The sequence below is a fragment of the Erpetoichthys calabaricus genome, chromosome 8 (assembly GCF_900747795.2).
Source record: "Erpetoichthys calabaricus chromosome 8, fErpCal1.3, whole genome shotgun sequence".
NCBI classification, from domain to species: Eukaryota; Metazoa; Chordata; class Cladistia; order Polypteriformes; family Polypteridae; genus Erpetoichthys; species Erpetoichthys calabaricus.
The window spans coordinates 80468758-80485820 of NC_041401.2; the positions used below are offsets into that span (position 1 = coordinate 80468758).

General features: G+C 37.6%; 1 protein-coding gene across 2 annotated transcripts in view; it reads left to right on the forward strand.

Annotated features, from left to right (window-relative positions):
• LOC114655748 (aryl hydrocarbon receptor-like) overlaps positions 1 to 17063 on the forward strand; it is a 117805-nt gene that overhangs the window by 82830 nt on the left and 17912 nt on the right. For both annotated transcript variants that reach the window (XM_028806959.2, XM_028806960.2), the window contains exons 4-10: positions 6799 to 6888; positions 9926 to 10046; positions 10139 to 10284; positions 11450 to 11652; positions 12221 to 12330; positions 13187 to 13328; positions 13439 to 15359. In XM_028806959.2, the coding sequence (XP_028662792.2) occupies positions 6799 to 6888; positions 9926 to 10046; positions 10139 to 10284; positions 11450 to 11652; positions 12221 to 12330; positions 13187 to 13328; positions 13439 to 15359 (2733 nt within the window). The remainder of the gene's footprint in view (positions 1 to 6798; positions 6889 to 9925; positions 10047 to 10138; positions 10285 to 11449; positions 11653 to 12220; positions 12331 to 13186; positions 13329 to 13438; positions 15360 to 17063) is intronic.

Consider the following 17063-nt stretch of genomic DNA (forward strand, 5'->3'; position numbering starts at 1 on the left):
TTTTGAATTGCTCGAACAGTCCTAACAATGCATATCTAAAATGTGTTTATATTTTGCATTTTTTTACATAAGGTTACCTAATTCAAATGCCTGCCAAACACAAGTCTTGCATTTTTCCTTCATGAGCCAAGCACCATTTTAATCAGTTATACAGTATTTCCAATTAGAGCAATAACTCCTTGTCCATTTTGTGAGATTTATTCATAATTGCCTAAACGTTTTAGGTGTTTTATTTTTGTACACATTTTCATTCAGCATCCACATACATACCAAATATATTAATCAGATGAGTGTGGCAAAACATATGCATGGCTTAGCCTTGTTGTTTCCTGGTATATTTTAATGAGCTTGTTCTTTTCTTCTTGGAAAATTTTCTTGTTCTGTCTTTCCAGAATAAATATTAGTTTTATTTCAACTATCACATTTTTCACACCTAACCTACTTAACAACTCCTCCTCTTAGGTAACATTTTAGAATCACACTCCGTACTCTCCTTAGCACTGTGATTTAGATTTACTTTATCCATATACAATATATGATTAACTTAGTGTGCCTTAGGCAGCATGGCTATGGGGGAAATGAGAGGCATCCTGCAGGTGGTGCCATGGACTGCAGGGGCGCAAGCCTGGCAGTGGGAATCTGAGGTTTAATGTAGTGCCCTACCAGGATCCAGAGAGGGCTACAACGAGCCCGGGCCTAGGATCAGCATTTAAGTGTGGCTGAACTGCAGGTTAGGCACCTCCTTAGCTCCAACAACCCATTAGGGTTAAGCCAAGGAGACGGCAGCTTTTTAAAGAGTGCACCCGGACTCATGGCTTTTAAGAACAGTTTCCTGATGTGTTTTAACCTCGTTTTATAGGATTATTTATTTATTGGGATTTTAACCTACACTAGAACCTTTGTTTTTTATGGTTTATTTAGTGTTTCAGGCATGCTGGAGACCAAAGGCTGGTGCATCTAAGAGGACAACATAATCCACACAAAGCAAAGGCACAATCCTTGTCCAAATCTTGCCTGAGCCTTGATACACTGACCATGAAAATTGAGAGCAAGAGAGGAGACACACATCTGGTGGAGTCCAAAACTCACACTAAACAAAGTTTAATACGAACTATGAAAAGATAACTGTCGCTCCACAACTAAAGAGATCGAAGGCACACAGCAGCAACTGACAAACCACTGATATGGACCTTTATCCAACTAATACTTTTGGCATTGCTTCTTCTGTGGAGTGCATATTCACTGGATTTAAGAATTCCTAAAAGTGATTCTTCCATCTTTTGATATTAACTTAGTTTTAGATATTGTTTGTCTACCACTGATTAGAACAGATAGGACAACATCCTGACCACCCTTTCGGATTTAATGAATGGTTTGCCAGAACCTCTTTAAAACCACCCAAAAGTAACTCTGCAGGACCTCATCAAACTCTCAGACATAAAAGCTTTTCCTTTGGCCACAGCAGTAGCTGCAGGCATGTTGACATGCTAATTCCACCAAATTTCCTATGTATGCTTCTAAGACAGGTACTAACAGCCTTATAACCACAGCTTCTTGCAGTTACTCCTGCTGCAGAAGTCTTGAACATAGTCTGTTCTTTGTCTTTGTCCCTGAGCTTTTCTGAGATGTAAGACAAGCATTTCCATGAGAACTGAACTCATCCCAAACAGAAACATCTGCTAGTTGTTTTCAGCAAAGCTTTACAACCTTTTTGAGCTCTTCAGGTTTGTCCATCTGATTTTTCATCCTTCTGAGTCAGCTCATCACCAAGTGGCGATCAATTAACAACTCAGCATGTCTCATTAACCAAATGTCCAGAACATGCCACCTGAATCAAATTAAGTAACTATAAAATTGATCATTGACCTTTGGCCCAAAGTACTCTGGTGCAATGTACACCTATGAGCATCCTTGGGTTGGAAAAATGTTTTCATTATGGACAATATTTGACTACCACAAAAATCCAGGAACACCTTGGGTTTAGATCAGGATGTAATTCCTCACAGTCACACCACCTCCAGATATCTCTGTTAACTCCTTCATGTGAGAACAAAAGTCTTCCAGTAGAACTAGGACTACAGAGTCAGTAGATGGTACTGTTGCTAGTACCAAATCCAGTGTTTATAAATAGACTGAATACTCTGAATATGTAATTAACTATTGATGTAAAGACATTCTGTGATACTGTTTCCCCTTGTTTTAATTTATTGTTGTTGTTACTCACTCCAAAACAATAGCAGATTCAGATATCTTGATGTACTAACACTCATGATAAGCCCAAATTCTCTTAATGAAAAATTGTATACTGCTTGAAAAAAATTGTAAGTGATTACTGAATCACAACACTGACATAGTTGAAATTACAATTCAAAGTCTCAGGTTTCAGTCAGTGATCCATAATCAGCCATCTGCCTTTAAGATGATATTACAACAGGGAGACTGAGGAAATTAATTCAGCAGAAGTGACGTGTGTTGCCGACCACATACAATTTAGGGACTCCTGTTACCTGGGGCTAGCTCCCCAATGGAACATCAAAGGGGATTTACAATAGAGTCTCACTTAGTAATGGAGTTTGGTTGGAAGGGTGTGAGCGCAAGTTTGATGGAGTGTCAAAAGAGATAAAGAGATACAGTATACAAGAATGGAGTGGGTAGAATTGGAGTGAAAGCAAAAATGTAATCTGTAAGAAAGTCAGAGTGCTTCATGGTGGTTGTCTTAGAGCAGTTCCATACGGTTCTGTCAGTAATCAAATTCATGTAAAAAAGATGACTAGGTCAGCCCACACACCACCTGACACATACTCACAAACAAGGCCCACTGGTCTAGCATATTGATTCTTAAATAGGCTTTCATTATTTTTATTGTCTGTTTACCTTACTGCATGTAACCACCAAATTGCAAATGACTGTGGTAATTGCCTGTAAACTGGATTTACAGTATGTCTGCCTACTAGGCTTAGAACTGATTGGTTCGTGAAACGCATCTCATCTGGCTTAGCTCTTCCATTCTTGTTTCTCTACTCCTTAAAGCAGACTTGTAGTTTTGATTGATACCACTGCTCTTGGCATCACAAGAGGAAAATGATATTATTAATCTTGTGGGTAGCCCCACATGAAACACTGCGTCTCTGATTTGTCATTGATTTGCTAGCGTGCAAGTTGGATTATACAGCTGTTGTTAACAAAGAGCTACGGTGCTTGTTTTTTTGGGGGGGTGGTGGGAGGTGGAGCAGGGGTCTGCTTTCTAACAGTTAAAACTGGGATCTTTAGGTCATTCAGCAAGGTTGGATTATTTTTGGCACCTTTTAAGGGCCCCTCCCTCTTGCTAATGGCATAGAGTGCTGGGAGCACATTGTTTATAGGGAATGAGATCCTTTGCGTGACTAGAGGCTGTATCCTTACTTACTTGCTGACATGTTCAACACCTGAACAAAGAAGCCACTAATTGCATGGGATGTTTACCCAAAGCCAGCTCACTTTCTCTTTTAATCTTTGTACTAAGTTCCCCATTTATTTTCACTACTGGGTTTAAGTACTGGAAATAAACTCTTCCATAATCTCTTTCTTAAATATTGGCTTGATTACTATGTCCCTCTTTCCCTGCATTTTTTCGTAAATCAATATTGCATATTTTAGAATCTGCAATTGGTTGTTTTATTTAAACACTCCCTTACACCATCTCACAATACTTTATTTTAAGTCAATCTGGCTTTCAAAAAGACTTCTAAATACTAACGTTTAATGACTACTTAGTCCCAAAATTCTCCAAATTCAGTGCAAACGTAGAAAGTTTGAAAACAGATAAAGGCCTAAAATGCCTGTAAATAAGTCAAAAGTTGAGAACCTCTGCATGTGGCTCCAAAACAAACTTGTGTTTGATTTTTTTTTTCAGAACTCTGGCAATACTGTGCTTAGAGCTCACACTATGATGTCACATGGGGTTGTTTATCAATGCCTGGCCTTATAGCTATTTGTATATATACAAAATGTAGAGGGGTATTATGGATGTAGTAGCATTTTGGCAGATTTGTGGCTTTAACTTTAAATGTTGGCCTGGCTATTAAAAATATGGTTGCCTCAAGAATACTAAGAAGCAGCACTGTATGGATACCCATGATTTTAAGATTTAAATTAATATCCTAAATAATTCATAACGTGTTCAGTGAAATTGAAACTCCACCTTCCTTTGCAAATATTTGGGAGCAAGCTAGACCCCCAGACTAAAATATATATGGCAGTACATGCTGTACATTACTATATTCTTTCAAAACTTTTTATCACTTTTCTGAACACTGCTTCATTTGTGGTCACAGTGTTGTGTGGATATTTGTTTCTTCTTTCCACTATTGCTCTCTATCTTAATTTCTTAGAAAATAGCGTGTTTTTCACTGTTTGTCAAACATAGCTTAGTTATATTCAAGCATCTAGTTGTATAGAGAGAGTGAGAGAGAGGTTAGGAGCACACACTGATACAGCGCATTGCCGCACCCACCACATGACCACCTCATAAACCAACTCAGGATTCCAGATTAGGACCCGAGTGCAGCCATGCAACCAGTTACACCTTAGCACCACACCAGTTCAGATGGAGTGGAACAGTATGAGGTTTTTTATGGTGGCTGGAGTGTTTTATAGACTATATTACAAATGGCAGTTGTTCTGTGTAATCTTGGAAGCCTGAAAAAAATTACAGGAGAATGACAGATGAAAATGGAACAGACAGAATAATAGCCAGGGGAGAAGCCTAAATTGAATAATGCAAAATAAAATCTTTGAACTGGTCCCAAAAGTCAAAACACAGAATAAAAAACAAAGTCAAATAAACTTTGCAAAAGTCCTTATCATAACTAAATGGTCACAAAATTGCAACAAATATCCAAAAACAGAACACAAGATGACTTCAAGGCAATGTTGCTGCAATAATGTTAAACAAGAAATATTTGATTTATATTGTGTGTAATACATAAAACAAAAAAAACATTGTGTTGTGCTTTAAGTATTTACCACATATACTGTGTATAAAACAAGGAGTACTGGTATGCGTTTTAGAAAAATCCTTGGCTTGTAATTAGCAGTAGTCAACAGTTGAGACACGACTAGTATGAGTTGTCTAATAACAACATTATATCTTTTTTTGCTTTGCACTCATATTAGAATAATAATTCCATATTGTGTGACATCTACTTTAAATTACTTTACCAGCAGATGATTATTACAAAATAGGCCACATATTAAGTACTGACTTAAAATATACTTTTCTTAGATAGTATGAAAATATCATAATATAAAGGGTGCATGATACACTGTACTTTTTTTATTTGACTTCCATAGTAAAATTTCAACTTCCACAAAATTATTTTTAAAATCAAGGTACAAGTGTATATTAAAACTAAAGTATACTGTATTAAATAAGCAGTGGAGACAAGTACAGTGCATCTCATGGATATTCTTACAGAGTATAAGCAAACTTTATGACCAGTGAAAAATAATGGTATACTAGAAACTTTATTGCATTTAGTAGGGTTTAATGCAGTTATCATGTGTTTGTTGAATAAAAACAATTCTTGTTTTAATATGTTAATGCACTTCTGAACTTAAGTCTTTACTACTTGTCTTTATTGCACTAAAGAGATACTAGATTTGAGAAAAATCTAATAAAAGTTTCCATATTGATTCCTGAGTATGTGTTAACAGGAGCTACTGAAATAGCATATTTATCAGTTTTCCATGTACAAGCACATAAAGCCGTTTAGAGGTCAGAGAAGGTCAGAACAGTTCTGCATCCTCTTTGGAGATTTCGGAGTATAAGTAGATATGATTGCATTCCAATTGCTAATTAGACTTTTTCCTGTTGTAGTGTCCACTGCATGAAACTGAAATGCAGAACAGAATAGTTTTACATTATTATGCTTTTTTATTTATACTGACTTGTAAGACGATATTTCATCATTTGAGGTATAGGTGTTCCTGTTGACATTGTCTGATAAAACTGAGTGTGACTGTATCACAGTTATGAATGAAATACGGCATTTAATGATAGTGACATGTACCATTAACTTGATTGACAGGAAACAATTCTATAACAATATTTTCTTTTTCTCGCTGTGTGCTGGATGGGTTCTTTACCAGTGTGCCCAAGAAACTGAATGGGACCATACCCTACTGTGTACATTTTGCCAGCAGTCTTTTGTTTGGCCAGGCCAAACTACATGCACTTCAGAGCAGCTCATCCACCTAAAACTAAACATGTTTGGGCCCAGCCACTACTTGGATGGGAGACCATCTAGGAAAAACTTGGGTTGCTGCTGAAAGAGGTGTTGGTGAGGCCAGCAGGGGGCACTTACCCTGTGGTCTTAAAAACTTGATCACCTTTTTTAGACACAATTTTCTGCAAGCTGAGGACTCTTAAATGAAATTGTAATTGTTTGCATGAAGAGCTGACATAGCTTACATGGCCTGTTTTTTTCAAAGAGTTTTTTCAGACTGTTGGCCTCTTGTGGCATACACCAAATACTTGCTTACACACATATAGTATACTGTCCTCCTAAATTACAGTGGAAATTATTTTGGAAGCATGCAACAATAATTTGGTAATGTTAATTATATTTCTCCACACATGACCAACAAAAACTGAAGAAATATTTTCAGTGATAACCATTTAAAAACAATCACATTTGCATAATATTTAATTATTATGAAACTTATTAAAGCAGTGTAAAAGGCCCTTTTTTGTAGGGTTCACGCAAACAGTCATTGTGCCTTATTAGATACAAATGTCTTACGCTGTTTTATTTGCAGGCGCTGAATGGCTTTGTTTTAGTGGTCACAGCAGAAGGATATGTGTTCTATGCATCACCAACAATACAGGATTATCTTGGCTTTCACCAGGTAAATACCCAAGACATTCGCGACCTGTACTTTTTTTATATTTTATTCTGTTTACTGTGCACAACTAAATGTAGTGACAAACAAGTTACCTTTCAGATAACCATTATGTTCTGTGCTTGTGTTCAACTGATCGTTAAACCATTTGCATGTGGCAATCCAGTGTCCAGTGACAGTTATAGTATGTCATACATGGCAACTGTAAATACAGTGGATTCAGAAAGTATTCAGATTTCTTCATTTATTTCACATTTTGTTATTCAGACTACTTTACTTCTTTAAATTTTCCTATGTTACAGTCTTGTGCCAATATCATATAAATTTATTTATCAACAACACTCCGTACCCCAGAATGACAAAGTAAAAAGAGGATTTTAGAAATTTTTGCAAATATATTAAAAATATAAAACTGAAATATCACAATGACACAAGTATATTCAGACTATTTGCTATGACACTTGAAATTTCGCTCAGGTCATCCAATTTTATTCATCATCATTGAGATGTTTCTGCACCTTGTTTGGAGGCCACCTGTGGTCATTTCAATTGATTGGACATGATTACGAAAAGCACACATCTATAGAAGGTCCCACAGCTGACATTGTGTATCAGAGCAAAAATCAAGCCATGAAGTTGAAGGAACTGCCTGCAGACCTTAGACACAAGATTGTGTCAAAGCACATACCTGGGGAACGCTACAAAAAATTCCTGCAGCATTATAGATTCCTAAGAGCACTGCAGCCTCTATAATTCTTAAACAGAAGAAGTTTGGAAAAAATACTTTTCCTAGTATTGGCCACCCTACCAGACTGATCAAACATGGGAGATGGGCCTTAGTAAGAGAGGTGACCAAGAACTCAATGGAGCCCAAGAGAACCTGCATGGAGATGGGAGAATCTTCCAGAAGGACAACCACTACTTCAACAATCCACCAATCTCTCCTTTATGGCAGAGATGTCAGAACAACCCTCAGACAGTGAGAAACAAGATTCTCTGATCTGATGAAATCAAGATCAAATGGACTGGCCTCAATTCTAAGCATCATGTCTGGAGGAAACTGTGCATTACTCATTACCTGCACAATACCATTCCAATGGTAAAGCATGGAGGTGGCAGCATTATACTGTGGGGTTGGTTTTCAGTGGCAGAAACTAGTCAGTGTTAAGGAACAACTAGCCTTGTGGGGTCACATGTGATTATCAGATGAGAACACGTGTCTGGGGACATCCAGTTAAAAAGTGTGTAGTAAACAAAGGTGAAATCCTGCGCTGTAAAGGCTCTACCCACAGGGCATCTTCCTAAAACACCCGTCCCCAGTTGCTCCAGTCTGTGTGTTTTAAACTGCCGCGAGGTTTTTAGGGAGAGAACAAAAGAAACTGAATAAAAGACTTGACAATGAGATAAAATAAAAAGATAAAATTGGTAACTGAAACTTAATGCATAATTTGCATGTTGTAATGAGTGCTGTGACAGTGGAGACAGACACATTTGTAGACCACTGCAGCAACTGGGCTCCAAAGTTGAACCAAATCAAACATCTCTGGAGAGACCTAATAATAGCTGTCCACAGACAAGCTCTATCGAACCTAAGAGAACTTGAGAGGATCTGCAGAGAAGAAGGGCACAAAATCCCCAAATCCAGGTGTGCAAACTTGTCACGTCATACTCAAGAAAGTCTCCAGGCTGTAATCGCTTCCAAGTACTAAGTACCGTGTTCAAGGTATAAATACTTGTGTCAATGTGATATTTCAATTTTTTAAATACATGTACAAACATTTCTAAAAATTTTGCTGTTTGATCATTACATTAGTAAATTCTTGTTTTTCTTGATACTGGAGAGTGCCAACATGTTACATGTTGATCAAACATTCAAGTAAACATTTCTCTGAGCTCTGTACCTGGGACAAACTACTACTACTACTACTACTACTACTAGTGACAACTACTACAGTACTCCTTTTGTTAATCTGTATTGCTCTCAGATAATGGTGGAAAAGCACATTTAGCCCACACAAGCACTCTTCACTATCCCTTGGTTAATATCTACTTCCATTTTTTATTAGTGTTGAATACAGTAAAATGACTGTTAAGGTCTACAGTCTAATTAACACTAGCTGGTATCTAAAGAGAGCCTTCCCAATGATTTTTATGATTTGGGAAATGCTCCAAGATAAGTAATATTTTTGCATACAGACAGGAAGAGTGTACAGAGCATGTCTTCATGATGCAGATGAAAGTAATATTGTATTAGAACTGTCAGTTCACAGCATTCATCCTCAGTATGAATACAAGCTGATTACCTTCTATTCATCTGTGTGTATGTATTTCTCCTTAGGACGTTGGTTTCCTTTCTTAATCCAAAGGTATATAAATACATGGAGTGGCAGCACTAAATTAACCTTATGCATGTGTGTTAATGTGCCTAGCACTGGACTATCATTCCTTTTACAGGTGGACATTATGCTTCTTCCTGAGACTCTGTGCTGGAAAAATAATGAATGCATTAGACTTATCAAGACAGAAATTTATCTGAAGGGTGGACAGAGGTACTGGGAGGAGGGACATCTTGTATCATTTTTTTTAAAGGATGCAGCACCTGTTTTCATGTTGGAAGTTCTTCTTCACCCCCACAGAGAAATGACATACCTTATCTGCAATTATTTTAAAGGACTGTGATGCCAAATGGGCACTCACATCCTGAACCTTGGGTATATAATGATGTCCCCTCGTGGCATCTAATTGCCAGATAACAGGAACCACTGTTTCCCTGGTTTTGTCAGTATTTTTGGAGTGAAAAAAGGTTCAGGAAATAGATGAATACAAGGATGGTTAGTGAGCAGAAGGTGGAATTTGCAAGTACTGGAGTTCAGAGCTTTAGAAATTTCTGTTGCTAAGAGTTCTTTGATGCAGCATTGAAATGACTGTACATTTAAAAATAATTTTGAAGACACAACCTAAACATAATCCGAGTGCAAACTCAAGCAAATGTAAATTATCTCATCAATAGGTATTCACACATTTTCCTTCTTCTTCTACACAGTCGGATGTGCTTCACCAGAGTGTCTTTGAACTGATCCACACAGATGACCGAGCTATGTTTAGACGCCAGCTACATTTTGCTCTAAATCCTGATCCCTTCAAAGGAGAACTAGGGGCTGAAGGTGAGAGATGTATTTAGTTTTTTAACTAATGCAAGTGGACATAGGCTATATTGAGTTACAATACCATTTAACGGCTTTCATTTTTCATAAAGGGTTACAAGATGAAAATGGCCCTGGGATTTCCAGTAATATTGTCAACTATGATCCTCATCAGATACCACCAGAGAACTCCTCTTTTCTGGAGCGCAGTTTCTACTGCCGATTTCGCTGTCTTTTAGACAATTCTTCAGGGTTCCTGGTATGTTACTGCCATTTTACTTACTTTGTATGTTCTTTTATATGTGTATGTTTAGTTGCCCAGTCCTCTGTATCCTCTCACTTTATTACAGATTATTTTAATATTGTTATGGCTTTTGTGATCAAATTAAGAGGTTTTCAGCTTGCTGCTGAGACATAGTTAAGATACTTGTGTAGATACGCTTATCCAGCAAGCATCTAAAGGAGGACTGGAGTGTAACAGACAACTCAAAAAAACTACACACAATACATGCAAGACAAAACAGTAAGATTAACATAAAGGAATAAATGCATAAATAAATATACATACATACATACTGTGCGCTAGTGTGGTTTCTGCAGTGCTTGGACGATTTCATAAAAATCTGTTATATTTTTGCAGTCTCACAGTTTATTTTAAAGGATAAGTTCCATATTTCTCAAGTGAAAGTTATTTTCTTCACAAACCATACAAAATTGTGTTCTAAAGTTAAGTGCTTTCTATAAATTTAAACAAATATCTTGCCCGCTCTTGTGCTTTAAAATGGAGAATATGGAGAACAGAGGGAAAAGCTTAAAAACTTACCAAATATATCCATTTTCAAGCCAAGACACTTGTCAAGTATTGAGCCACACCTTCCGTGTTTCCAATGCATGTTTGTGACAACAAAATGATCTGGAAATACTCACCTTATCGCGTATTTCTGGTACTGTTTTTTTAAGATAAGGATGAGTTTTCTATCTTCTTGTGCAAATTCTTATGGAAATACAGAAGTAAATCAAAACAAAATCAACCACATGGCATATAAAGTTTACTGTGATTTGATCTGTCGGAGAAAAGCAGAGTGCTGCGCAGGGACACTAAGTGCTGAGCTATCGCACACAGCTGGTCTTCTTTTAAAATCTCATAATATTGGTGTATTTTGTTCAAACATGGAATGTATAAACCATTTTACAATGTGTGTGTGTGTATAATCGCTAGATGCAGAAAAAACATTCTAGGCACAAGTTATGTTGTAACATCTAATGATCTCAAATTAGTCTTGTGCAGAAGGTGCACCACAGGTTGACCAACAAGACAGGCAGAAGCTTAGCCAACATCCCTCTCTCTGCTATTATAATTATTGTAATGAAAATTATTATTTTAATAAATTGATTAATTCAGTGCATATTTATTGTCTGCACAGGCACTTAATTTTCAAGGACGGCTGAAATTTCTTCATGGACAAAATAAGATGTCTGACGATGGCACCAGGATACCTTCCCAGCTGGCTTTGTTTGCAGTTGCTACTCCACTGCAACCACCATCCATCCTTGAGATCAGAACCAAGACATTTATATTTCAAACAAAGCATAAGCTGGACTTTACTCCAATGGGATGCTGTGCCAGGTACCAGCAGATAGGCATGTCTTCTCTGGTGTTGGCTGAAGTTGTTATTATGTAGTTTTCAAATGAAAGAGTTTCAAACTATGATACTGCAGAAAATATATGAGTGGCATGCTTAATGATAAAGTATAATACAGACTATGCTGAAACTTACCTATAATATATACAGTATATTGTACCAATTGGACAGGTCACAATTTAAGTTATTGGGAATATAAATAAGTTAAACTTAAAGCATTTTGCTTTGTTAGCTTAATTATCGCAACAGGGAAAGTTGGTACGCATTCTCAGGATTAGTGGATTTTCCAGATACATTTGCTTATTCTTCAAACTGGATAGGTTGGGTTCATTTTTATTTCACTAAGAACTAGAACAGATTTGCATTGTTTTTGTGTGTTAATATTATTACTAAAAGGTAAAAACATAGATGCAGTGTTCCTTCTCATTTTAGTCTGATTAAAAAGGTGGTGCAGAGAACAGAATACAAATACAGTATGTGAAGTAGAGTGGAGCTCTTTTTTGATATATATTGTTCTAAAGTCATGGCTGGCTCACTTTTGCCTTCATTTAGGGGAAGAGTCGTGCTGGGATTTTCAGAAGCAGAGCTGTGCATGCGAGGCACTGGATACCAGTTTATTCATGCAGCTGACATGATGTATTGTGCAGAAAACCATATGAGAAGTAAGTCAGTACCTGAAGAATACAGTTGATCTTTGCTGACTCATGTCTGTAGCACTCATAATATTCACAAAGCACATGACCAGCACCAGCTTACATAGTGCTCACAGTGACAAAACTCTACTGCCTTTTAGTTCTTCTTGAACACCATTTGGTAAAATGTCTTTGTGTAGTGGTAATGATTGATACCAACAAAATATTTCTTCTTCAGTCTCTGACCTATTGTTTTGTCACTGTTGAGCTGTTCTTCTCCTTCATCCCCCTCCTAGTTGCAATAGAAAATGACACTGCTTTTCACTACTTCCACATAAATAACATTACAGCCTCCATTTTACAGTGCTCTGAAAACATAATCCTTTCAGGTTTGCACCAAAATAGTTTCCATATAATCTGAAGACAGACTATGACTGATGCTTCATATTCAGGCATAGGCTTTGTCTCCAAACATCTATATCCACTGCACAAAATGAATATTGATATAAGAAGCTATAACTCCACAAGAGCCACTAGCCCATGGAGTTGTAAATCATGAAATATTTAAGTGAGTCTGTGTTTTATGAAGGACAGGCTATGTTGGGCAGTAGATCCTAATTATAATTATGTCAGCGATACTTGCCTGCTTTCTGTGGCCTCTTGTTTTTGAACCAGCTGGCCCTTTTCCTTTCCTGCTTTCTTTGACATTTCTTTGGACGTACAATAGTATCTGTATTACTCCCTTTAAAGTTCAAAATAGAAACAATGACATTTAAAAAATAAACTAACATTCACCCTCACCATGCCAGTATTTCCTTTTTTGGTCAGGCAAAATGTCTGTTGTCAACTCTATATGCATATTGGTAACTGTAAATATTAATTACAGTGATAAAATCTGGTGAGAGTGGCTTGACGGTGTTCAGACTGCTGACAAAACACAGAGGATGGGTTTGGGTTCAGGCTAATGCCAGGCTGGTCTACAAAGGAGGAAGGCCAGATTTTATTATCGCTAGACAAAGAGCCTTAACGTGAGTAGATGCAAAGTATTTTTCATTGGACACTGTTTCCACAGTGAGCGAGCCCAAGAGATGCTTTCATTACATTAACTAGCATAATTATTTATGCTTCTCTTTTTCAGAAATGATGAGGGAGAGGAACATTTGCGTCAGCGTTCCTTGCGGTTGCCCTTCAGTTTTACTACAGGGGAAGCAGTCCTATATGAAAATGGCCTCAATGGAGAATTATTTTCTGTTCTAGACAAAGGAGTGAGGAATAAAAAGAGTGCTGCATCAGAACAGAAACCATTAGATCCAAATTCATTATTGGGTGCCATGATGAAGCAGGATCAAGCCATCTATGTGTCCCACCCAAGTGTAACTCCTCAATACTCTCTTGAGAAAGCTTTTAAGCCTGATGGTTCTACCATGAATTTAACTACATCTGGGTGGCAGCCACAAGGCCAGTGCCCACCAATCAAAGAGGAGAATGAAGCATTTAACATGACCAGCGCACTGGAGAAGTTGATCAACGATAGTGATATCTGCAATACACTGAAAAATTTGGAGGACAACACAGAGCTGCAGCAGTGGGAAGATGCCTTACTAAAGATGGACATCAACAATGATTTAATCATTGAATTAAATGATATCCTCAACAATGACATATTTTCTTATTTAGAAGATATTTTGTTCAAGGACACTAATGGAATGAGTGATAGTTTTACACAGAAAAATGATAAGTCAGTTCAACTGGATACCTTGAGGTCAGTTCAGCATGATTCATTTACACAGGTCATTCCAGTTTGCCTAAATCAAAATGGCTTTGCTACGACAGCCAAGAATCCTTCTATATATTCTCAAGGATCAAATGACATGTCAACTGCAAAACAAGGTTCACTGAACAGTGTGTTACCATCAGCCCAGTGCCAGCAACAATCACAGCTGTTGCATCCAACAAGCCAGGTCAGCAATGGTCTCCAGACTAATCCAGTGATGGGTGGAAGTATGCCAGACCATTTCCTGCACACTTCACTACCACATTTGTCCAATGGAGTACATCACAAGTCTGTTTCTGATAACACTCAGTATCATTTCAACCCCCTGTCTGCTTATACAACAACAGCCCAAAATGACACTGGCATTTCTACTCACAAGCCAATGCCACAGGGTCGGTCTCTGTCTTTATCAAATGAAGGGCAACAAATTATGACAAGTTCTTGCACCCAAAATCAGTCCTGTCAAATGTCTCTAGGTGCATTTTCTGGGTACCCCAAAAACCGAACAGGCTCTACTTATCCTATGGATATGGAGCTAAACACATGTGGTGGTCAGGCTCAGATGACATCAGATCAGCTAATGCTGACTGGCCAACAGGACCAATTAACATTTGGGCATTTGGAAAACAGTTACCCCGAATGTCTCCAGCAAGGGCACTCTCTACAGAATTCGTTTGAGAGAAATCGGTCAGTAGGCCAAAGAACGGGACAACTACCCTTTCAGATGCCTGTGAATTCAGAACATTTTAAGAAAATGCAAAACTGGCTGCATCAACACCAGCATCAGGCTGTGTACAATGGTAAACCATACTGCATGGAATCATCACCTAGCAGTCACACACAATCCATCCTTCCATCTAACTGCAGTCAGTCCCAGGCACTTTCAGCACTACAAATCAATCCATTACAAAATGGCAGTTTTCAGTCAACCACAATTGGAGCAGGAATTGAGCAAGCAAAACATATGTTTCAGGCATCAACGCACATGGACAGCATGGCTGTGCCTGCATCCACTAGTTGTTTATATGGCAACAGCTCCTTGCTACCATATAACACCATCAGTGGATCCACTACTCTGAACTGTGGCACAAGAAACTTGCCTACTGACAAGAGCCCCCTTCAGGCATCCTGCTACTACCAGAATAATTCCAGTGAACATCTTATCGAGCCTTCAGTTATTCCACAGGATGATATTAGCATCACCTCTCTGTCCTGCCATGCTCGGATTTCTCCTGAGATCCAGCTAAAAGAGCAGCACTTTTACAACTGCAGCATCCCAGTTAAGGTATGTTAAATAGTGGTAGGAGTTGCAAGTTGGGGTCCTTTGTTGCCTTAGCTGTATTGCTGTTAAATAAAATACTGTGTTTGCTGATGAGTAGATTTGGAGAACAGGTACTGAGAACTGGTTCTGGAGCTAACAGCTTTAGGACAGGCAGCACATATACTGCATTATCTTCTCTGTATAATATATTTCACTTGTATGTTTTACACAGTAGTACATCACAAGACAGATGGTTTGCTTTTTCATTACTTTTAATTTCCTTGTTGTAAGCATGTTTTTTAGTGGTGATGAGGCCTGGCTCTGCTCTACTGTATATGCTTACAGTTGGTGATCTTTATTCCTAGCAGATCTCAAGCCTGTTAAAGCTCATCAAAGGTAGATAGTAACTGATTATAAATTTAATAATCTTTCATACTAGTAGTTATCCTTCAGTACATTTCCACAGCTTCTGGAGGGGTTTTATGGCAAAGTGTTTATCTCGCAACCAGTTATCACAGACAGGTCAGTGAATTTTTATTCCAAACATATAGCTTTGGTGCAAGTCAGGTGGGAAATGCTAGCCTTAAAAATATATTTCTTTTGTGGAAGCATGATACAGGTATTATTTTAAACAAGTCAAAGCCTTGGACCATTGGATATGAAATTTTAACAGGGTTTTTAAATAGTCAAACAGCACAATGGTCTTACAGATTCAGTGTATTTAGTTTGGATCTATGAGTGGATTATTCTCTTGTCTTCCTCCTAAACCCTAGAGATGTGTGCGTTAGGCTAAGTGGTGATTCAGTGAGCCAAGGTAGTTGTGTACATAACTGGATTCTAGAACTGACTGGTAACCTGTCCCGGGTTGTTTCCAACTTTGTGCTCCACACTGCTAGGATAAGCCGTTAGCCTCCGACATCCCTGAATATAATTAATCAAATTTGGGAATTTTATGTTACAGCTGTGTCTGAATGGCATTGGTGATACAGGTGATTTTGGCTGTAACTTTTTGCAAAATGTGAATGTGGATCGAGAATTAACTTACACAATGCCTAATAAGTTGGAAAAGAAGTACATCCAAACATGTATAATATAAATTTACTCATTCAGTTAATGACAAATATGTCCTGAGATTTTTCAGGTAGAAAAATAGAGGTCTCATGGTAAAGGGTTATGATAGCTAATCATTGTGCTGAAGATTAGAACATGCAAATAAGTTTACTGTACATGTGACAATAATGATACTATAAGCCAATGTTCATTAGTGTGTATCAATGTGCCTTCATTTTTGTGTTTTTGGTGGTTTTTGCCAAAGTAGAGTACCTGGAGATTTGCTTATTCTGAAAAGTGTGCTAGAAACTACAATGTGTAGTTACCACTGACATACTGACAGCATATGTATATGTATATATATATATATATATATATTTTTTAACTTTGTTCATATGGTGTTCTTGAATGAACTCAACTTTTCTCCATTGGCATGGTCTGAATATAATAACTGGTGTACAATTGTGTACTTTCTGCGGTATTGTAGCATTCCCATCCATGTAGCCATGTTAGCCTCAAACAACTTCAAAAGAGTAAGCAATGTTATTTTCCTGTAATTTACTTAAAAAAACATTTCTTACTGTCAATATATATTAATAAGCTAATACATACTTCACATTAATGTTATGACTGGAAATCTACCATTGTGTTTTGGAGACAATGGAAATTTTGTTGTAA